Source organism: Phocoena sinus, chromosome 8 (genome assembly GCF_008692025.1).
Source record: "Phocoena sinus isolate mPhoSin1 chromosome 8, mPhoSin1.pri, whole genome shotgun sequence".
NCBI lineage: Eukaryota > Metazoa > Chordata > Mammalia > Artiodactyla > Phocoenidae > Phocoena > Phocoena sinus.
Genome location: NC_045770.1, coordinates 72,285,063 through 72,308,215, shown reverse-complemented (window position 1 = coordinate 72,308,215; position 23,153 = coordinate 72,285,063). Strand labels below are relative to the sequence as shown.

Sequence of the window (23,153 nt, the reverse complement as noted above, 5' to 3'; positions counted from 1 at the left end):
AGATGAATAGGTGCTTGCAAGGCAAAAACGGAGACATTTCAGGAAGAGGAAACTAAACAAAGGTATAGAAGTAATGTAATACATATTGTGCCATGGGTTTGTATGTAGTTCGGTATTCCTGGAATGAAGGGTGGGCCAGGGATTGGTGGGACATAAGGTTAAAGAGGTATGAGAAAGATCATAAAAACTCATATGCCATTCATTCATTTATCAAATAATTACTGAGTGCCTAATACCTCCTATGTGATGGGGATAGGCCAGTAATAGGAACAGTCAGCCTCATGGAACTTACAGTCTACTGAAAGAAGACTGACAACTGACAAGTAAAACAAGGTAAAAATAAGACCATTTTTGATAGTGACAGACGCTATGAAGAAAATAAAGAAAAGAAATGGAGAAAATAAAGACACAGTGTAGTGACTGGAATGGGAGGAGATACTTTAGATAGGGAGGTTAGGGAAGGTCTCACTGAAGAAGTAACATTAGAACAGATGTCCAAAAGATGGGTAGAAGCTAGTTAGGTAGAAGAGCAGGAAGACGGAACAGCAAGTGTAAAGGCCCTGAGGTAGAAAAAGCTTGATACGGACCTTAAAGAAGGCAATTATGTTTGGAGCACGAATCGAGTGGAAACAGCCCCAACTGAGGGAGAAGTAGGCAGAGGCCAAATCAAGAAGAGCACGGTAGGAGTTTTGATTTTATTCTAAGTTCAATGAGAAATCACTGAAGAGTTTTACATAAGGGGGGCATTATGATCTGATTTGTAACTCTTACTGCTAGGGAAGAATAAACTATAGGGAATAAACGTTGAAATAAGAAGATCAATTAGGAGGTTAATGCAAGCAATGAAGCAACGGTACCCTAAAAGCAAGAGGGTGTAAGTGTCTACAGAGACAGAGGAGATGTAGACAGATCAGAGATGTGTTGTTGAGTACTTGTTGATCAATTGAATGTTGGAGGTGAAGAAAGGGGAGGAATCAAGGAGACTCCTAGGTTTTGGCTTGAGTAACTGAGTCCATGGTAATGGTTTTGTTTTTTTTTAAACTGACATACAGATGACCCAGGAGGAAATAGGTTTTTGAGAATGGGAATCAAAGGTTCTATTTTGGATATGTTATGTTGAAGGGTGCTGTGAACTACCTAAGTGAAGATATCAAGTAGGGAGTTGGATATATGATTTTGGAGTTCTGGGGTTAAGACAGACCAGGACTAACTGGAAGTCATCATTACATAATTAGAATTTGAAGCAATGGAATGGAAAGAATGTATTTACAAGGAGGCTCAAGTCTGTACCCTGGGACAGAACTACTAGAGGATGACAGGGGAAAAAGAGGCATTAAAGGAACAACTGAATCAACCAATTAAAAGGATTGGATATATAAATTTTTATATATCCTTACAAGGGAACACTAGTTGCAAGTCTGTACCCTTAAACAACATCTCTCCAATTTTGCTACCCCTTCCCAAGGTCAGAACTATTAACCTCATTTTACAAGAAAACTTAGAAAAATGTTTATAAACTACAGTTTAACCCAGGTAAGTCTATGTACTTAACAACCGTGTGGTGTATTTAGCTCAGATTGATAGTGATAACAGGAAAAGTGAAGAAAGGTATGCACAACATACCACCATTTTTATTAAAAAAAATTTAAACTCCCCCTCCATATTAAGCTGTATCTTTTAAAAAATATATTTAAATTTAATTTTATTTTATTTTTGGCCACGCTGCGCAACATGTGGAATCTTAGTTCCCCGACCAGGGATAGAACCCACGCCCCCTGCATTGGAAGCGCGGAGTCTCAACCACTGGACCGCCAGGGAAGTCCCTTAAGCTGTATCTTAAGCTTCGTTTTCTCCAGGTGATTAAAGAGGGCCACGTTTGTAACGTGTTGAGATTCACCAAGGAAGCGACTGAATGCTGAGAATTTTCAAGAAAACAACTGAATTTCATTAGGGAAATGACTCACTGGGACATCAAGGATTACTTTCTGTTAATTTAATAATTTAGACTTATAGGACACAATTTTAACATTGGTTTTCTCACCAGGTGCATGCATATACCAAGAGGAAAAGGGGGGGGGGAGGAAGGAATGAGCATGTTTATATGGCTAACAGAATAGTAGCCAAAGGAAGGGCAAGTGTCAAGAGAATACCTGAGGAAAGCAGGTTCCTTCCTAGCCTAGAAGATAGAGGCAGGGATAGAATTAGCCTTGATCAGAAGGGATCACCTATTTCTCCGTGATTGGATAAACTTCTCAGTCTGGAGTCAGAGGTAGGTGCTGAGGTAGGTGCTCATACCTGATGGTCTAGCTGTTGAAACATACTGGGGCTAATATAGGGTAAGGGTCATGACTGTGCTCAAGATCTGGCAAATAGTGGGCAACCAACAATGTTAACTTTTCCCTGTATACTAGTATTTAGGCACATTTATTTAGATTAATGTTAGATACAGCATAAAAAACATCGTGTTAAACCTTCATTAATACCTAGGCAACTGTTGATGGGGGAGCTAGAAAATTCTTTTAAAAAATGTTTTACCAATTCATATGGAAATTTCAGTTCTCCAAGGCAATCTTAATAATAAACAGTGCTCTTGAAAAGCACTTTTGATAAACCATTCCAAATAACAGTATTTTGTTTGTTTTACCTTCTAACAAGTTAGAATATCTATACTCAAGGCAATTTTAAAATTATACAAATGTTGAAGACTAGGAAAAGACTGTTTTCTCTCGTAAATCCTTTTACTACTACTTACCTCATCTAATGGTTTATCTTCCAAAGCTGTCAAATCAAGTAGTGGGTTTTTCACTCCCAATGAAACCATTGTTTTTAACCCTAGAAAATCAATGAAACAAAAAGTGATTAAGTTTTCCTTTCTCAGAAATAAAAAAATTCACTAACAGCAGTAATGACGAGAGCAGCAAATTAAATGCTAGAGTGTGTTTCTGCCCATGGATGCCGCCGAGTAAGCATCGTTGACGTCTCCCCGCCCCCTCCACTGCCGTCATGTCTAAATCAGAGTCACCCAAAGAGCCCGAACAGCTGCGGAAGCTCTTCATCGGAGGTTTGAGCTTTGAAACAACCAATGCGAGTCTGAGGAGCCATTGTGAGCAGCGGGGAGCGCTCACAGACTGTGTGGTAACGAGGGATCCAAACACCAGGCGCTCCAGAGGCTTCACGTTTGTCACATATGCCACTGTGGAGGAGGTGGATGCGGCCATGAAGGCAAGGCCACACAAGGTGGATGGAAGAGTGGTGGAACCAAAGAGGGCCATCTCAAGAGAAGATTCTCAAAGACCTGGTACCCACTTAACTGTAAAAAACATTTTTGTTGGTGGCATTAAAGAAGACACTGAAGAACATCACCTAAGAGATTATTTTGAACAGTATGGGAAAATTGAAGTGACTGAAATCATGACTGACCGAGGCAGTGGCAAAAATAGAGGCTTTGCTTTTGTAACCTTTGATGACCATGACTCTGTAGACAAGACTGTCATTCAGAAATATCACACAGTGAACGGCCACAACTGTGAAGTAAGGAAAGCCCTATCTAAGCAAGAGATGGCTGGTGCTTTATCCAGCCAAAGAGGTCGAAGTGGTTCTGGAAATTTTGGTGGTGGTCGTGGAGGGGGTTTTGGTGGGAATGGCAACTTTGGTCGTGGAGGAAACTTCAGTGGTCGAGGTGGCTTTGGTGGCAGCCGCGGTGGTGGGGGATATGGTGGCAGTGGGGATGGCTATAATGGATTTGGTAATGATGCAAGCAGTTTTGGAGGCGGTGGAAGCTACAATGATTTTGGCAGTTGCAGCAATCAATCTTCAAATTTTGGACCCATGAAAGGAGGAAACTTTGGAGGCAGTAGTTCTGGTCCCTACGGTGGTGGAGGCCAATACTTTGCCAAACCCTGAAACCAAGGTGGTTCCAGCAGCAGTAGTAGCTACGGCAGTGGCAGAAGGTTTTGATTACTGCCAGGAAACAAAGCTTAGCAGGAGAGGAGAGCCAGAGAAGTGACAGGGAAGCTACAGGTTACAACAGATTTGTGAACTCCGCCAAGCACAGTGGTGGCAGGGCCTAGCTGCTATAAAGAAGACGTGTTTTAGACAATACTCGTGTATGCGCAAAGAAACTCGAGGACTGTATTTGTGACTAATTGTATAACAGGTTATTTTAGTTTCTGTTCTGTGTAAAGTGTAAAGCATTCCAACGAAGGGTTTTAATGTAGATTCTTTTTTTTTGCACCCATGCTGTTGATTGCTAAATATAAGTCTGATCATGACACTGAATAAATAAATGTCTTTTTAAAATAAATAAATAAATGTGTGTCAAGGATAAACAGTTACCTTTTTCATCTATTTTGGCACATTCTGCAAAGAGGTCCTTTGACCCAGTATTCAGCCGGTCCCTGTGAAAATAATGGGACTGAAAGAAACGTGTCCAGAACTCCTTTTCTGTCATGTTGTGGGGAACATTTTCTGCATATTTCATTTTTACTGTGAAAAAAACCCATAATAGTTACATAGTGAATCTCCAATTCTTAAAACCCCTCAAATTAGTTTCAAAATAGACTAACAGCAAAACTAGATTATGAAAGTATTCAACTTTACAAACTGTATATAATAATTGTAAATATAAAATATAACTTGAGAGATTAGGTGAGGCACTACCTTTATGAATCTTAACAAATTACAAACAAAACCTTATTTTGAATATTTATTTATTTGGCTGTGCCGGGTCTTATTTGAGGCATGCAGGATCGTCGTTGCAGCATGCAGGCTCTAGTTCCCTGACCAGGGATCGAACCCGGGCCCCCTGCATTGGGCGTGTGGAGTCTTAACCAATGGACCATGAGGGAAGTCCCACAAAACCTTATTTTGTACCAAGAAAATTGACGAGTTTCAAAGTTTTAGTGGAAACACCAAGCTTTTTGGAGTGAGACTTGAATCTGCTTATTTGATCACTTATATATGGACACTTTTAATCCAAGGCACCGTGTTAGGTGCTGGGGAAATAAATAAAGATCTCCATAACCCAATGGACTATCAGTTCGGCACTCCAGATTTTTACACATTATTCAATAAGTAAAGAGATTAAGAGGTTTAGGTCTCTTAAGCTGGAGAGCCTAAGTTTAAAATTCTAGGTCTGCCACTTACTGTCTGTGTGATGCTGGACAAATTGCTTAATCTTTCTTTATCTTGGCTTCCTCATCTGTAATGTGGGGGTAATGATAGTACCTACTTCATAGGTACTATCTGTGATGATTAAATGAGTTAATATACATAAAGGCCTTAGAATGGTGTCTGGCACATAGTAAACACTACATAATTATGTTATTATCAGAAAGATAAGAAAATAATTACATTATAATGTGGTAAGACACAGAGCCCTATGGAAGGAATGGGGAGGGGGCTTATATCTGCCTAAGATAGTCAGGATTTTACAGAAGTGGCAATGAAGTGATGCTTGAGCTGAGTCCTGTGGGAGAGAGATGTTTCCTAAGGACTAAAGGGGCAGGAGTGAGGAAGTATAAAGAGAGAATAGTGTATAGCTTGAGAGCTTTGTTTAATTAGAAGAATGACTGAAGCAGCTGCTCTCAACCTTGGCTGCACATTGTAAATCACTAGAGCTAGAATCAAAACATTTATACTTTTAGGATGATTTCTGCAAGGGAGGCAGCATGAAGGATGATCTGAGTTAGTGCTGTAGAGACTCATTTATTGATGCCTCTGGAGCATGTCATCTTACTCATGTATGTTAAAGGGTATATAAAGTTTAGGAACTTCCCTGGTGGTCCAGTGGTAAAGAATCCACCTTCCAATGCAGGGGACGCAGGTTCGACCCCTGGTCGGGGAACTAAGATCCTACATGCTGCGGGGCAACTAAGCCCGTGTGCTGCAACTACTGAGCCTGCACACCTCAACTAGAGAGCCCGTGTGCCGCAAACTACAGGGCCCACACACTCTGGAGCCCATGGGCTCTGGAGCCTGCACACCACAACTAGAGAGAGAAAAATCAGCAGGCCACAACTAGAGAGAAGCCTGCACGCTGCAATGAAGAGCCCATGCGCCGCAACTAAGACCCAATGCAGCCAAAAATAAATATATACATAAAAAAGAAAAAATAACTTAAATATTAAAGAAAAGGGGCTTCCCCGGTGGCGCGGTGGTTGAGAGTCCGCCTGCCGATGCAGGGGACGCGGGTTCGTGCCCCGGTCCGGGAGGATCCCACATGCCGCGGGGCGGCTGGGCCCGTGGGCCATGGCTGCTGAGCCTGCGCGTCTGGAGCCTGTGCTCCGCAGCGGGAGAGGCCACGGCAGTGAGAGGCCCGCGTACCGCAAAAAAAAAAAAAAAAAAAAAAAAATATATTAAAGAAAAAAAAGTTTAAGAACCACCAATGGAAAGAATGGGAAAGTCATCATACCAATGGATTGATGACAGCACATTATATGCTAAGCCATTAGTATCTACCACATGTCAGGCACTGGAAAACGTACTTTACATATTTTATAGCACTTCATCAGGAATAAAGGTAAAGCCTTTTGCTTTTCAATGATACATTACTGAATTCATCCAAACAAATATTTTAACTATCTGAAAGAACTGATTCTTCTTACCTGCTGGATAGGTCCTAAATATGGACTCAATGATATCAGTCGTTAAATTGTATCTCAGACCATTACATCCATCTGTTTGGGGTCGGACATCAGCCTAAAATAAAGACCACATATATATATCTGTATTTGTTAGAATATTGGGGGAAGATGTCTAAGAACCCAATGAACACTGGACAAAGGTGGAAAAACAGACTCTCTGAATGAAACAGAGACAGAGATAAGTCCCTCACCTATACTTTTGGCATAGAGACAGGGCTCACAGAAGCCTGACCTGGTTTCACATAATTTTAGTGAACTGTAAAATCTGCTTTTTGAAAATATAATGGTCAAAAATGGCACATTTAAGTGTGGCCAAAGGCAGATATCTAGTGGAGATTTAACATAGAACTTATACAGTTACCAAATATTTAACTATTTGGTTACTAAGTAGTTAAATATTATCTGATTGGTTTCTTTAGAAGGCCTTATTAATTCAATTCACTGCTAAGCACTCAGAAAGATGCCAAACACGTAACTGCTACTCAAATGTTTGTTAAATGTATAAATACTGCTTTGGTTTTACCGTCACTTTCTAATTCCATACATAAGGTAGTCTCAATTTTCCTCTTAAGATACATTTTACAAATCTTACTTTTTTATAACCTGGTGGTCATTATACGTTTAAACTTTGCATTGTAAGTAAAATATTGCAATCATTAAAAAAAGGTAGCTGAAAGCCCTAAATTTAAAAGTAATAGGGGAAGTAAGCATTAGTCCAGTTGCTATAACATTTTCAAAAGTCCATTTGATTTCCAGCATACTAGAGTCAAGTCCAGAAAACTAAGAAAATATAACTGGCAAAAAATATATAAATTAAAAAAGATACTGTATGTATTTTAAAAATTATTTTAGAAGAATACCGTGGATACTGAAGTATCCACTAATTTACTTGAAGAAAATGCTAAATTTTACAAAAGAAGTGGCATCGTTAACACATATACCACGGTTTTTTTCCCTTTAGAAATCTAGAAGGGTCACATACCAGAAATGCTGCAGAAATGCCAACATCCTGCTTATGATTAGATGTGGAAGAACTCTCTGTTGCATTCACATTTAAACGATTGGCCCAGAATTCCTCAGCACTGATCACCTGACTCACAACAAGGTCTTTATAAAGCTGAAACAAAACAGGATCTTCTTGCAGCATTCTGGTGATAGAATATATCGAACATATTGAACTTTTAGAATAAAACACCATTTAGGTAACATTCAAAAAAGACTTTAGCCACATGAAACACCCAACTTTCATTTTGTGATGATTGAGCGGCAGAGGTCATTTAGTTCATTTGTCAGTAATTAAAAGCAAAAAAACATTTTTGGAGGAACAAATGTAAGTGCAGATAAACAGAAGTCAGTCTGAAGAAGCAAAGGCTAAACTCTTTGAAGGCATGGATTTGGTCTTATTCATCCCTATATTCCAGTGATACAAAGGCTGTATTTGTACTGTACTGTATTCTCTTTCACAAAAAGGTGAATGGGGAAGAGAGATTTTCTAGCAACTAGTTTTTCATGGTGATAAGCACCTGGAGCCATAAGCACAGAAAGATAATTCATCTTATCCGAAATTCTCATTATTTTAGATGTTTTCTCAACTTTTTTACAGTATGACTACTTTCAGGTTTCTTATTCACACACACATTTCTAATGGTTTAGTATCTTCTCTGTGACAAAGAACTAGAGAATTAAGGGACCTTATTAGCACCTTCGAATCGCAGTTCTGTTCCTAATCAGATGTTAGGTTTGAGGCAGTTCGTCTGAGTTTATCTCATCTGCCGAAAGCCAAAGCTAGTAAGATGCTAAAGTTAATAACCAAACACAGAGGTAAAGATAACGAAGCCCATATTTTCCTAAACTACACTGTCAAAGCACAAGGGGTGAGAAATAAACTATTACTTGACTGGTGAGAACCTAGCATCTCTTTAAAAGGCTGTTCTTTTCCTCCTTCACCTGTTTTTCTCTTCCAGTTCTTTATTTGCTTTCCTCTTGAATTTGGGCAGCAGCTGCTGAAGAAGGTCTTTCACTGCATCTCGCTCTTTCACTGCTGTGCTTTCATTGGAAAAATGGAAGTTAGTTGTGTCCCCTGCATGCAGGACCAGCTGAAGTTGAATTTTAGCTTTTCCTTCTGGACTGATTTTCTGGCCTAAAAAGAAGCATGAGGCTAGTTAGATAAGGACACTCACACTGTGGAAAGTCATACAATAAGTTACTTCTCTCAAGACTCAGGCTTCCTTTGGGCTTTAGTTGCCCTTTTCCAATCTTGATGCTTCAGCAGAAAATGTACAATTCTCAAATAATCCCACATAACCAGAGCATGGTTCAACAAATTCACTGCTAGCACTTGGCTTCCTTCTTCAGTATCCTTTTTGTGTGGCACTTCTCACCCACTGCTTCCACCTATGGATACTAAGGGCTTTGGTTTCCACTCAACTGGGCAGCTTTCTTAAAAGCTTTCTAAACAGCCAACTCAGAGTCCTGAATCCACCCTGAATAGCTGCTTCCAACTGACAATATCATTAATAAAAATGATTTGTCACGATTCAAAAAACTCCAAAACATAGCCCATGGCCTAATTACTAATTGCGAAGGAAAATACGTAATTTTACATTTGAGAGATCAGGTGTCAGCACTTCAACCAAGTGACCAAACTTAGCCTCATTAAAAATGGAACAACCTGACACTATGGGCTTTCTGAGGTGACGGAATAGCAACACCACCACTTATGTGTTGTTCTTGCTGAAAATGTCTAACTTGAGTATAATCAAGCCTGTAGACCTGACTTTTAATTTATAAGAAATACAGGTATACAGGAAAAAAATGAAACAAAACCTTGAGGAGACCATCAGACATAATCAGAATGTGTGATATTCTACAAGCCCATACTCTTAAAGAACAGACAAAAGAGACTACAACTACATACATGAACCTAGACTAAGTATTGGTTAAAAAAAAAAAAATCACAGGTATAAAAAACTTTGGACAACTGGGGAAATGCAACAATGGTCTGGATATTTATTAAAATTTTCTTGGTGTCACAACGCTATAAGCAGTCAAAGTGTACACTCACGTAAAAAAGCAAATATGGCAAAATAACTAATATTTAGATGGTATACAATATACACGTATACATTGTACTATTCTTTAAACTCTTCTGTAACTTTGAAGATTTTCATAATAATTTGGAGCTGGAAATGTCAAAATATACCTACATAATAGAGATCTTGTATTCTTAAAAAGTGGGCCTCATGACTTGTCTTCTTCATAAGGGAAACAGAGATGAAGGGGCTTTGTCTCACTAAATGGGTGACTAATGGTAGTGTGAACACATTACCTAGAGCTCTCTGCCCCAAGCAACCTACTAACACTTAAATAAACAGAAACTTTTTCAATGAAGATGCTGCTTCCAAACCAACAGTTTAGATGAAATACCTTACTGCCAGAAAGAGCAATATGAAGCAATTTACACTGTCAGCCAGCCTGTTCCATTATTCCATACCTCCAAAACAAACTATCACTCCTCTCTACTATCTCTTCTCAGTCACTGCTTTATTCTTGCTCTGTCTTAGCTCGTGCCTCTGAGAGGCCTACTTTTGAAGCTTTTTAACTATCTAACTGCTAATTTTCACCTTAGTAATGTATTATTGACAACTTTCAATGGCTTCTTTCAGAAATAAGCATTCTTTCAAATATTCAGCTTAAAATGAAAACTGATCTGGTGCAGATCTAAATTTGGGCATGTGCTCTCCTCCCCAATAGCTGAGAAGAATTGTTGAAATACAGAAGATAGGCATATTCTTTTTTTTTGTGGCCTCTCCCGTTGCGGAGCGCAGGCTCAGCGGCCATGACTCATGGGCCCAGCCGCTCCGCGGCATGTGGCATCCTCCCGGACCAGGGCACGAACCCGCGTCCCCTGCATCGGCAGACGGACTCTCAACCACTGCGCCACCAGGGAAGCCCAAGGCATATTCTTTATTGCATGCTGTAAGTATCATATTGAGTATCTGTTTTGCAAAGGTATAAGGCTAGCTTCCCGTTTAAGAGAAATGCTAATACAGGCAGTTCCTAATTTATGAGTCTATTGTAGAACAAATGTTAGTTTGTTAAGACTACTATTAGAAACTTGGTGAGGCATTTCTCCACAGAAACAAAGGTTTGAAAGGAAGTAGTGTTACCAGGAGTGGACAAAGACCAGATAGCTCAGGCAGTACTGAATTATGATGAATTTTAAACAGTATTTCCTTTTGAAAATTAAGATTCTAAGTTACTTCAGTGGAGAAAGATGATCTTGGTCATTTCCAGCAGCAAATTAGAGGTAAGTCCTTAGGGCAACTGTTTATACACAAAGGAGATTTGTAAACTGACCACTTGCAAGTTGAGGATTGTCTATGTTTTGAGGTGTCATGTTCCTTGAAATCTGTTCAGGATTTTATCTAGGAGAAGAATCTCATATCCAGGAAAATAAATGAATCCATATTAATGGTCATAGTTAAGATAACACAATTTGTTGAGGGCTTTGTTACCCAACTCCCCTGGGGTCCCTCCTATTCAAGATCTTTTAGTTAGGTGAATTGCAGAAATCCCTTTCAGAGTACAGGTTCTAAATCCCAGGATTCACTTGGTGCCTTTAAACCTAATTATTATTGAGCCACAAAGTACCATGTCCTTTGGGTAATAAATTCAAAGTTAATTTTGCAAATTTGAAAAGAGAAGGGGTTTTGATGTTAGCTTTCATACCTGAAAATCATAAAAAGGATATAAAGATATTATGCTCTGTATTCCTCCCATCTACATTTAGTATAAAACTAAGTCTATTTTCTCAACAGATGATGGATGGCCACATAACCAAAGATTAGACGACTTTACTTAAAAGATACAATTTTATGCCAGGGCAATCTGGCATCATCTATCAGGATTTTAAAAAATAAATTTATTTATTTATTTTTGGCTGCACTGGGTCTTCGTTGCTGCACGCGGGCTTTCTCTAGCTGTGGCGAGCGGGGGCTCCTCTTTGTTGCGGTGCGCGGGCTTCTCATTGCCGTGGCTTCTCTAGTTGCGGAGCACGGGCTCTAGGCACATGGGCTTCAGTAGCTGTGGCATGCAGGCTCAGCAGCTGTGGCTCGCGAGCTCTAGAGTACAGGCTCAGTAGTTGTGGTGCACGGGCTTAGTTGCTCTGCAGCATGTGGGATCTTCCCGGACCAGGGCTTGAACCCATGTCCCCTGCATTGGCAGTTGGGATTCTTAACCACTGCGCCACCAGAGAAGTCCATCTATCAAGATTTTAAATGCATGAACCATTTGAACCTGTAAGCCCACTGCAGGGATGTATCCCATACATAAAACCTCAAAAAGATATTAGTGCATATACCAATACTGCAACATTGTTTTCAATAACAAAATTCTGAAAACTTCCTAAATGTCCTTCAATAGTGGACTGGTTAAATACATAAGTGTAAATCCATTCAGTGGACTATTATGCAACTCTTAAAAGAAGGTATGTGTGGAGATCTTTATGTGAGGTAGATTTACACATGTAAAGCTGTACATACTCTATTATTGTAGAAAACGCAGGTTACAGAATAATATATATTCAATGATCCTACTCTATAATTATTTTTATACAGTTGATTTTTTGACATTATGATAAAAACCCCACAAAGACTGTATAAGCAGTCTTCTTATAAAGTTACTAACAAATATGACATAAATCAGACTTAGTATAGCCGACTTACATTTAATATCTGCATACATATGGCTGATGGTAAATCTATCTTTGCCTTCAGGTGCCCAAGCAATTCTTTCTGCCATGAGGTACAGAGCTCCATCCTGCTTCTTTTGTCGCACCTTCTTTACAATCAGCAAAACTTCTTCAGATGAAGTCGCCATGACGGCTAGAAGGTGCTAAAAAAGACAAAAAGATTTCACATCTCAGTTAGGGTTGGATTTATTGACTTGAGTCCCTTCCAAATCTAAAATGAGTAATAAGGAGGGAAAAAAGTCTTTTCCCTCTTTCTGAGTTGAAGATAAAGCTGTATGGCGTTATTCCTTTAAAATCAAATTTCATTTTGCTCATACAACAGGTATGAATTTACACAACACTGCAAGTTGACAACACCTGGCAGTTTTCAAACCATTTCCACACATGCTAATCAGAGTATTTTCAATTTATTTTTATTTTCCTGTTATATTATTAAATCTTAAACACATGATTTGACTACAAATATGTGGTCTGTAACCTATATTGCAGAACTTTAGAATTACACAGCACTCTATTGGATATTTAGTTCAAATTTGTTTCAACTGAAAAAACTAAGAGCCAAAGGGTTTGTGTGACTTCCTAAAACCACTCCTAGATCTAAAACCCGGTCTAATATGCTTTAAAAAAAAAACTGAAAGAATTTAACACTTAACACTTCAGATGCTATCTTCCCCATCTTTTAACAATCAAATGTCTTCAACTGCTCTCCAGTCTAGGCGGAAGATTCATTTGTATATGGCTAATTTGTTACCTAGGAAGAAACAGCTTGGAGCTCCCCCCAAGTTCACCCCATCCTGGGAATCTTAACCACTCAACCCAAATCCTAGATTCTTGAGTGTAGCTGTCTGGAATATGAGGCTGAAAAGGATTTTGAGGCTGTTTGGGCTCAACAAGAAAGATGCCACGATTGATGAAGTCTGCCATGGGCTGCGATGGGGAAAGTGGTGGCACAAATGGCACATATATGCCATTTCTGGTGAAGTTATGATTTTAGCTTTCATTCCCAAAGGAATGATTTAAAATATAACTTAAAAATATTTACTTCTTCAGGTACAAATTATAATTTCAGAGAAGTTAGCATATCTAAGTGTCATAAGAATTAAATTTGAGCAAACAAGTGAAGCTTTATTGTAACATTTCTTATTCACTGAAACAGTGATTTAAAAATCAAAAATACAAGTAAAAAAAAAAAGAGTGAAATTTTAATTTCTCTGAAGTTGACTACCTGAATTTTGAATAGCCAGATCTTCCCTTTTAGTTTCCTTACAGGCTACTCCACCCCAAAAATGGAAAGGAAAAGGGTCAGTGTGAATACATTTATTCAATAGTTCTGTACTGAGCCAAGAAGTCTAGGGATTACCTGAAGACAAATGTCTGCCAGTAGTGATTTCTGCTTTGAGAAAGCTTCCAGTCTAGTGAGCAAGATATGTGTGTGTGTGTGTGTGTGTGTGTGTGTGTGTATACAAATTAGAATGTGTAAAGTCCCAAAAGGGAGACAAAAAACAGTTCTGAATTAGGACTCAGAGGCAATTAACTTTTTCACATGAAAGGCTTTGTCAAATATTTCACAGATATCTTAGGGCAATAAAAAAAATTCAGTTATAATTAACTGAACAAACAAGATGCAAATCACTAAATGCATAGTTCTTAGGTGTTCCGTTTGATGCGTTTTGGCAACTGTATACACCCATGTACCATTACCCAAAACAAGACAGAGAACATTTCCATCACCCCCCAAGTTCTCTCATGCCCCCTTCGAGTCAATTCTCTTCCTCCCACCCTCGAGCAACTGTTTTCTGATTTCTATCACTACAGATTAGTTTTTATCTGTACTAGCATTTCATATAAATGGAATTCAGGCACTATGTATGCTTTTGTCTCTGGCTTTTTGCTTAACATGTTTTTGGAAATTCACCACATTATTACATGTATTGGTAGTTTATTCTTTTTTATACAGAAGTTAGTTATGAATTGGGTTTTGAATGAGGGTTTTGACAGAGAAAAGGCAATAAGCATTATAGGCAAAGAGAATGCCTTGGGGCAAAGGCTCCAGACTCTCTGCAAATGGTTAGTAGTCCACTCTGGATATAGCACAAAGTTCATGATGGGGATCAGTGGGATATGAAGTTGGACAGTTAAGATGGAGGCAGATAGTGGAGAATACCCCCCTATGTGGCAGACAACAGAAAACTTTTAAGATTTGAATAAGGGAGTGATTTGTATTTTAGGAAATTAATCTGAGGCAATATGAGAGAGACTGAAGGGAGGACCAGAAAGGGTCTGAACCAGGCTGGTGGCAGTGAGAATGGAGAGGAAGAGACAAGGAGGAGTACTGAGGAAGCAGGATGAATAGACACTGTGCTGAAGGAGGTATCACAGCTGCTTGCTCATACCCCACTTTTAAGCCTAACTGACATGAGTACAGCGATGCCACTCACAGAAACAGTAACAAGGGTAAACAAGTTTGAAAGTGAAGGTAAGGAATTCGGCTCTGAAAATGAGTGTGAGGTGCTGTTGAGTCACGCAGGTAGAAATAGTCTGTATTATGTGGGCATTTATAAATGTTGGGACAGAGCCTAGTAAGTTAACAAAAAGGGATTTTTAAAAAATGCCACAATCTCACAACTTTAACATCAATTTTCTTAATTTTAAATTGTGCTTATCTGTACTCACCCTACAAATGTAATCATGAAGTACAGCCAAGTTAATTATCTTGTTTATTTGCCATTGAAAACATTTTCCCATGTTACTTTACAATCTCCAGTTTTAATATCCATACATTATATATGATAAAGGGTCAAAATTCTTAATATATAATACCATCTTTTAACTGATTTACTTATTTGATGTCCTCCAAAGATTTTGATTAGAGGATTACTGTTGCTTAAAAAGTTTGAAAACCACTGTTTTAAAGGACTATTTTTTTTTTTTGGCTGTGCCGCAGCTTGTGGGATTTAAGTTTCCCGACCAGGGATTGAACCTGGGCCCTTGTCAATGAAAACGCACAGTCCTAAGCACTGGACCGTCAGGGAATTCCTTAAAGGACTATTTAATGACATGAAAAGATAAACTGTTAGGTGATCAAAGCAAGCAAAAAAAGCATGTAGTTTGATTCCATATTCTTAAATTTTAAAAAACCTTCTAAAATTTATTGAAGGCTTGTAATACGTGCCAGGCATTGGGCTAAATTCTCTATAGGCATTATCTCATTCAGTCCCTAGTTAACAATCCTGAGGTAGGTTCTATTATTAGTTAGTTCTATTCTGCAGATAAAGGAAATTGGGTCTGAGAGATCAAGATGCTTTCCCAAAACACCAAGAAGTAGAACTGGGTTTGAATCTGGATCAGTCTGACCTTAGAGTTCCATTATGCTATTTTGCAAATATATATGACTGGAGAGACATACACCCAATTTAATAGTGGTTACCTATGGTGACAGGACTACAGATGATTTGAATGTTCTTTTTGTTTTCTGGACTATCTACAATAAATATGTATTTTGTAATGAGAAAAGCAGTTACTAAAAATGTCTTTCCAAGAGTTTGTTCTCTATCAAACCACATCTATAAGGTAACATGGGAAGGTGTTAGGGTTGGTAAGAATTAAAACTGTTATTTTCAATTTCTGTAATATGTGTACTGTTTTTATTTAGTATTAAAACTTTAATTTATAATAATTTTTATAAAATCTATGGAACCATTAAATATTTTAATATTAATTTTATAATATTCATTATAATAAACACGTAACTATTAAAAACATTTAAAAACCTGTCTATACTATGTAAAATTAAACTGCATACCATATGAACCACATTTTAGGAAACATGAATTAAAATCTGAGAAAGATAGGAGAGGTGTGTGTATGGAGGGGGATAAGCAGATAACTACAGGATAATTTAAAATATGTCCATATATGGAGGAAACACAAGGTTACAGCTGACAGAGCAAGTCACCAATTAACTGGGCTTACGGGCACAAATAAAGTGTTAACTTTGGAAAAGAACAAAAAAACCTTTCTGAGATGGGAAGATAAGGAGAAAGATGAATGAAGACAGAGAAACTGTAAAGTGGAGAATAAATTAGATTAATAGAACTATTAGAGTTGGCTACTTTAAATCAATTGGGAAAAAACATAGCCTCTTATGCATAGCATGTAAAACCATTCATATTAAAATCTATTTAGAGGGAGCTTTAAAAATAAATCAGAGATAAGTTATTGAACACTGGGAATAACTAGTCAATTGTCTCACAGCTAACCTGCTTGGCAAGTTTCCCTGGTCATCTGTAGCACCTCTGTTAATTGTACAAGGACCAGTTTTAGGAAGTTTAATAGAACCAGTAGGACCATCCTACAAGGGCTTCTATGATTTCTAGATTTTTCTTGAAGGTGGCTCCTTGGGTGGCAAAAACTTCTTTCTAGTAGAAATCTGTAAGAGCCACAGAATATTTTATGAAAAACATCGGTGCAGTTATATTTAAACAAAGTGGCTTGATGAAGATCTAGTTTTACTTAAAAGATTATTTACTTTATGAAATAATCTGCCACAAGACTTCTTTAAATAGCAAAATCCTCCAGTAAAGGCATTTATTCATTTGCAGTTAAATATTTACTTGCTTGAGGCTAAAGGCACATGCATGCCTTGTGCTGAGCCTCTGCACATTCTCCTCCCTTTCCATCAACTAGCTTTTACTCATTTTCTGTCTACTCTGAGTTTCAAAGTTATAGTATTCTTCCCTTCACAACACTTATCACTACTGCAATTAATTTTTAAAAATTAATTAATGAATTTATTTTTGGCTGCGTTGGGTCTTCATTGCTGCGCGCAGGCTTTCTCTAGTTTCCGCGAGCAGGGGCTACTCTTCGTTGCGGTGCACAGCCTCCTCATTGCGGTGGCTTCTCTTCCTGTTGAGCACAGGCTCTAGGCACATGGGCTTCAGTAGTTGTGGCTCACGGGCTCTATAGTGCAGGCTCAGTAGCTGTGGTGCACAGGCTTAGATGCTCTGTGGCATCTTCCTGGGCCAGGGCTCGAACCCGTGTATCCTGCATTGGCAGGCGGATTCCCAACCACTGCGCTACCAAGGAAGTCCCTGCAATTAATTTTTAATGTAATTCTTTTAATGCCTTTTTCCCCGAAAGACCGCAAGTTTCATAAAGAAGGGAAGAGGCTGTATGTGTTGTGTTCATGGCAATACAGAGCCCAGCAGCATATTTTAGTCCATAGGAATAGTCCAATAAATACCTATGACATCAATTTAAGATCTCTGTTGTTAAAAGAATACAGTCTTGGTTAAGACATAACAAGAAACCATTGTACATACATCCTCGGCTAAACTCCAGGAAGCACTAAAGCTCTCAACTCACAGATCAGAGTACCATTCCTTACAGATTCCAATAACTGGCTTATAAGTAAACAGGGATAGGAAGAATTTGAAACTATTCAGGAGAAATCTTTAAATTTCCATTTCCTACATCTCATGTCTCTGCATTTCCATTACCTACATCTCCTTTTCCAATGTGCAGAGATAAATGGGGCAGACGAAAAAAAGGCAACAAGTGAAATATAAACTCCTTATCACTCACTAAAAGGAGGATTGTTATTAGAGAAAGCGCTTCTGTGTCTGCCAGCATACAAAATGGAGACTGGAATGCTGCTTGCCATCGGGCAATCCTAAAAAATGTTAACAATTCAGCACTACAGGGAATAAGACCTTGAAAGTATGTAAAGAGTGATCAAAACGTACTGTTTTAAGGATACATACACACATAAAGAAGATATTAAAGGGAATAACTGAGGTAGCAATTTTAAGACCGAGCACTTTTTCATTTTACAGCAGTGATGGGAGAGGCAGGAGGAGGAAAATGCGTCAGAGACGCAAGATAGAGGGAAGAGTATGCTCATATTCACTAATAAATACTGCATGCTGACAAAGAGTACGATACCAAAATTGAGAGAAGAGCAATCAGTTGGTAATCATAAATGGAGCAAGGAGGGACTATTAGATGGATGCCTGACACTGTCACATTGCAGGCAGGAAAGAGAAAAAGGAGGAAGGGACAAAGACACTTTTTTTCTTTTTAAATTAAAAAAACATTTTTTTTTGGCCGTGCCATGTGGCATGTGGGATCTTAGTTCCCTGAACAGGGATCGAACCCATGCCCCCTACAGTGGAAACAGGGAGTCTTAATCACTGGACAACCAAGGAAGTCCCCAAAGACACTTCTAGTAGCAGCATCCATGAAGTAGAAATAGTGGTCAAAATGCTAGGAATAGGAAAGCTCAAGGTACACCTGACAACATTCTGATGGTAAGGGAAAAACCAGCAGCGCAGAAAAGCAGGGCTAAAAGGTGTAAAGACAGCCCAGCAGGGATAAGATATAAGCCTTGAGAGCAGGTCGTACAGGAGGCAGCCACAACTGACTGAAGTTGATCGTTGGGTGCATTCTTTTTAACTGATTCCTCTCTCTTTGCACCAACCTTCCTAGTATTTTTAAAGAGCCCTCCCTGCATTTGTGTGGATTTTTTTTTTTTAACATTAGCACTACCATATGTATTTAATATCACCTGGAAGAGACTCAAAGCTCATCAGTCTGATGCACTGCCAAATGTCAGATGAGTGAGAGTAGCAGAACAGGTTTAATGCCTCCAAATTCTCTCTCCCTTCTTTCCAAATAATGGATTTCAGTCTGCTAAAAGGTACAAAGTTCCAGAGTCTAGATCTTTTGTAAGCCATAAGCCTGATACTAGAGGTTACCTTCCCCTCTGTTGTGACCTCTCCATCTCATTTGTTCTAGTTTTGATTTTTTTAAATCGATCTTAGGGTTGGCAGCTTTGGCTTAGTTACTAAAGCCCAGTTCATGATGTTCACACTGTGTTCCAAGAGGGGAGGCTGAGCGCTCCCAAACTCAATTCCACCATGGCATGCTGCTTTGTATGTTGGGGTTTCTGGTAAGAATTCAACGGGAAAAATTGTTCCACTCCTTTATGGAATCAGTACTTACTGCAAGGTATATTTTAAACCACTTAGTTTTTGTATGTTTTTAAAACTGGGTCTTCTGATGGGCAAAAGGTTGTTTTTATCTCTCTTCTCCCGCCCCCCATTTTACAGACCCTAAAGCGGGCATTTAAGAGTCAACTGAATACACTTCCTTAAACAATGTAGTCTCTGAGAACACTGGAGAATTTCTAAAATAATTATTTATTTCCATGTGTTGGTGCTTAAAGATGATCAAATTGGGCACAGACCAAAATGTTATGTGTGTGTAGGGGGTTGGCCTGGCACACGTGTTAAGAAGATTTTAAGAGTGGTAAGTTTGACAGGTAAAGCAAAAGGTGTGTGGACACTAAGGTAAAAGCTTTTCCCTTACAGAAACCGAAAGACTCAACAGCACATTTTCTAACGGGACGGGCTTCTCAGCCCCAGAGAGGCCTCCGTGTCCTTCATCCTCATGAGCCAAGTCTGATCCCGGCTTTGAATAAATCTTCGAGTCCCTGCTTTCAGTGGAGAGATAAGGCTTCCTACAGACAAGTAGATTAGGGGTCGCCTCTTCGTCGCTTCAGAATAATAAAGGGCTACGAGACCGCAGGCTTGGGAGTTGTGGCAACGGCGACAGGGACACAGGAAAAAGGGGCAGATTCCGCGCCGTCCTGCGGCCCCCAGGCCTGTCAGCTCTTCACCCGCCCGCCCACCCCCATTCTTCGGTCTAAACTTACCAGGTGGGAGCTACGGCCTTGGGCAAGGAGTAAGTTACTGAGCTAGGTCGAGTCGAGTTCCGCTGCGCTTCTTAGAGACGCTGCCGGGAAGAGGCTGAAACCCAGCAGCCGCCGCCGTCGCCACCGCCTCTGTTACCGGGGGGTCTCGCCTCCATCGCTGGCTGCGAGAACTCTGAAGGCACGTGACCGGAAGTACTAAGGCGGGCCTGCGGGGCACGTGACCCCAGAGCGCGGCCGCCATGACACCTTCCGCTAGTTCCCTCCCTTCCCCGCCGGTGCCCGCCTGTTTCATTTCCTCTCGCCGCTTTAAGCGGTGAAGGGTCCCGGGATCCTGCCTGGCTCACCCCTTTGGCCTAGAGCTCCTCCGGTCCCGATCGGCGCTGCGTCTTCGGCCGACAGCGGCCCGCTTACTGCAGGCCACAGAGAGCGTAATCACGACCGCGGCCCGAGGGGGAGGGACCACGCGCCAGCAGGGGCGTAACCTGTCACGTGACGAGGAAGTACAGTTAACAGCTTTGTCCCAGCGTCCCCGGCGCTCCGGGATGACGTAAGCCAGGGAGGGGAGGAGCAGGAGGGGAGACTGAAGTTAAGGTGCGGCTCTTACTGCGTGGTGAGTGTTAACGGCACCCAGCCGGGAGAGAGGGTGTGACCCATTGGAATTTGGGGGATACCGGCCTGGAGATGGTGGAGAGAGGCTGAGACCTACAGGCTGTGAGCCTGGCTTTGAAAACTTGATTACCGAGGCTCCTTTTAAGAAATCTGAGTATAGTATTAAAGTTACTGCTGTTAAAAAGTTAGGAGTTCCGCTAGTCAGGGAGCTTGTGGTCAGGAACTGTCTGCAGTGGGGTGTGCGAGGCATGCTGAGTGCATGAATGAGTGAGTCGCCATTTCTTGGTCTGAGATGAAGAGTTGTTCTTTGTTACTTGGGTTTAAAGATCTCCATTACGGGAATGAGGGAATCTCGTACTTCCCCTCCGCATAATATCTTTAATTTTTGCTTCCTTTCTTTTCTCTTTTGCCTCCTCTTCCTTCCACGCCCCTAGTGGGGAAGAAAGAAAGCTGTGATTTGCATTGGGTGTTTGCGCAGCAAACACTAGTCCATTAAAATGAATAAAAATGAGTACTAGGACGAAGAGAAAAGACTTTGCTTGATTCTACTGCTCCATTAGTTACCATCGAGCAGTGCGGGGAAATGGAAAGGTAATTAGATTTGGACTCAGGATTAGTGGATTCTAGTCTCAGCTCTACTTGTGAACTCTGTGACCTTGGGCAAGTCAGCACTTCAAAAAGTTCTTTCATTGACTTTGGTAAGCATTTATGACCACCTTCTATTTGCTTAGTTTTTTGCTAGGCTAACAGTGTGACAGACTTAACAGAAGTAATAGTTAAACTCGGGTCTGCAGGAAGATAGTGTTTTGTTAGATGGAGGAATATTCAAGGAACAGCATATATTAAACCATGGAGGCACAGAAAGTTTATAGAATGAAAGGTTTGTACAGAGCTTTTTGTTGTTAAGTACATACTTAACAAAATCTTGAATATATATGACGAAATCACTGTGCTGTACACTTGTAACTAATACAACATTGTAAATTAACTATACTTCAATAAGAAATCTTGTTCAAGAAAATTTAAAACATAGACAAAAGTAGACAGGATAATATAACGAACCCTCATGTGAACCTAACCAAACTTTAACAGTTATCAGCATTCTGCTGTTCTTGTTTGAACAGTTTTAAATTTTCTAGGTACTTTTTATATCTATTATCACATTTGATTAATGGCAGCTTTCAATTTGAGCTCAATTCTACTGTATCTAGGTACTGACTAGGAAGATTATATTCATTTTATTTGAAAATTTCTTTGGGTTTTAGTTAACTGCTTGCTCTGTTGAATCAAAAGTGTGACATGGCACATTGTAAAGCAATTATACTCCAATAAAGATGTTAAAAAAAAAGTGTGACATGGCTACCTTAAAAACATATCTGGAAAAAAAGTCTGATACTGTTTTAGGATGTAACATAGAAATTTAGTGTCCAGGTCAAGGAACTTAGTGTTTCTACTCTATTCTGTGTATCCAGCTACTTAAGGAGATTTATATTCAGTTCTGGAGACCACATTTTTAGGCAGACTAAAGCTCTTGTGTGGAAGGCTGATCAGAAGAGAGAGGAATTTGGAAATTGTCAGGTCAGGAAGAACTGGGGTTGATGAATTTTTAGAAGACCTCATAACACTTTTCAAATACTGAAGGACTGTTTTGAAAGGAGTGAACTTATTTCCTTAAACTGTAGAAGCCACAGTTGGAAATAAAAGCTCCAAGTCATCAGGTTTCAGCCCAATAGTAGAAAAAGTACGTTATAACAGTGAGAGCTGTGGAGGAGTGGAATGGGCAGCTTCATGAGAGGGAGCACTTCCTTTCCCTTGCTGAAAGTGTTCAGGGATCCAGCACAAGACTAATTCCTGAATTACATGGATGTGTGCACTGAATTACCTATGAGTCTTCCACTTTGAGAATTCTGGGAAGTGGGACTTATGCTGGGCCTGAAAGGCTGGGCAGATTTTAGTAAGTAGATCTGGAGGGAAAGGAGTCATTTCAGAGAGTAAACGCAAAGAAAAATATAAATTTGGAGTTGGCTCAACACTATCACTAGCAACTTCTCTTGAGAACTGACATTGTTTATGCTATTCCTTTTTCATTCTCGTCTCTATTAAGTCTTTTTCCGAAAAATAGAAACTTAACTAGGTTTTTTACTCTGTTAGGTCATAATTTCCAGGTCATTCTCTCTTCACTGAGATCAAGACCAAATGGTCTTTCCGTCTCAGAGATTGTTTTAAGATTGCAAGTGGAAGAGATAGCCGCTGTGGGCCTGATGTCATTCCTTTCTGTCTGTCTTAGGATCTTGTACAGTGATTTTATTTTCTTTTTCTTGTATTTTCAGTCCCTTTCATTTTTTAAAAAAATTATTTATTTATTTGCCTGCTCCAGGTCTTAGTTGGGTCACACAGGATCTTAGTTGTGGCTGTGGAATCTTTGGTTGCAGCA

General features: G+C 39.7%; 3 protein-coding genes across 10 annotated transcripts in view; 2 read left to right on the top strand and 1 right to left on the bottom strand.

The window, feature by feature from the left end:
- GTF2H1 (general transcription factor IIH subunit 1) overlaps positions 1-20,284 on the bottom strand; it is a 31,770-nt gene extending 11,486 nt beyond the window's left edge. The window contains exons 1-7 of the mRNA XM_032639028.1: positions 20,111-20,284; positions 12,371-12,539; positions 8,592-8,784; positions 7,627-7,792; positions 6,606-6,699; positions 4,336-4,485; positions 2,753-2,832 (exon numbers count right to left, since the gene is read on the bottom strand). Of these exons, the coding sequence (XP_032494919.1) occupies positions 2,753-2,832; positions 4,336-4,485; positions 6,606-6,699; positions 7,627-7,792; positions 8,592-8,784; positions 12,371-12,524 (837 nt within the window). The 5' untranslated portion in view covers positions 12,525-12,539; positions 20,111-20,284. The remainder of the gene's footprint in view (positions 1-2,752; positions 2,833-4,335; positions 4,486-6,605; positions 6,700-7,626; positions 7,793-8,591; positions 8,785-12,370; positions 12,540-20,110) is intronic.
- On the top strand, positions 2,941-3,903 carry LOC116757455 (heterogeneous nuclear ribonucleoprotein A1-like). Its single transcript, XM_032639030.1, has one exon. The coding sequence runs from the start codon at positions 3,004-3,006 to the stop codon at positions 3,901-3,903; it is 900 nt and encodes a 299-aa protein (XP_032494921.1). The 5' UTR covers positions 2,941-3,003.
- Positions 20,285-20,582: 298 nt separating the features above from the next.
- HPS5 (HPS5 biogenesis of lysosomal organelles complex 2 subunit 2) overlaps positions 20,583-23,153 on the top strand; it is a 44,808-nt gene continuing 42,237 nt past the window's right edge. For 2 of the 8 annotated variants that reach the window (XM_032639025.1, XM_032639024.1), the window contains exon 1: positions 20,583-20,720. The gene's annotated coding sequence lies outside the window, so the exon portion shown is untranslated. Of the gene's footprint in view, positions 21,418-23,153 lie in introns of all 8 variants that reach the window. The other 6 variants (XM_032639026.1, XM_032639021.1, XM_032639022.1 and 3 more) reach the window with 5 other exon arrangements.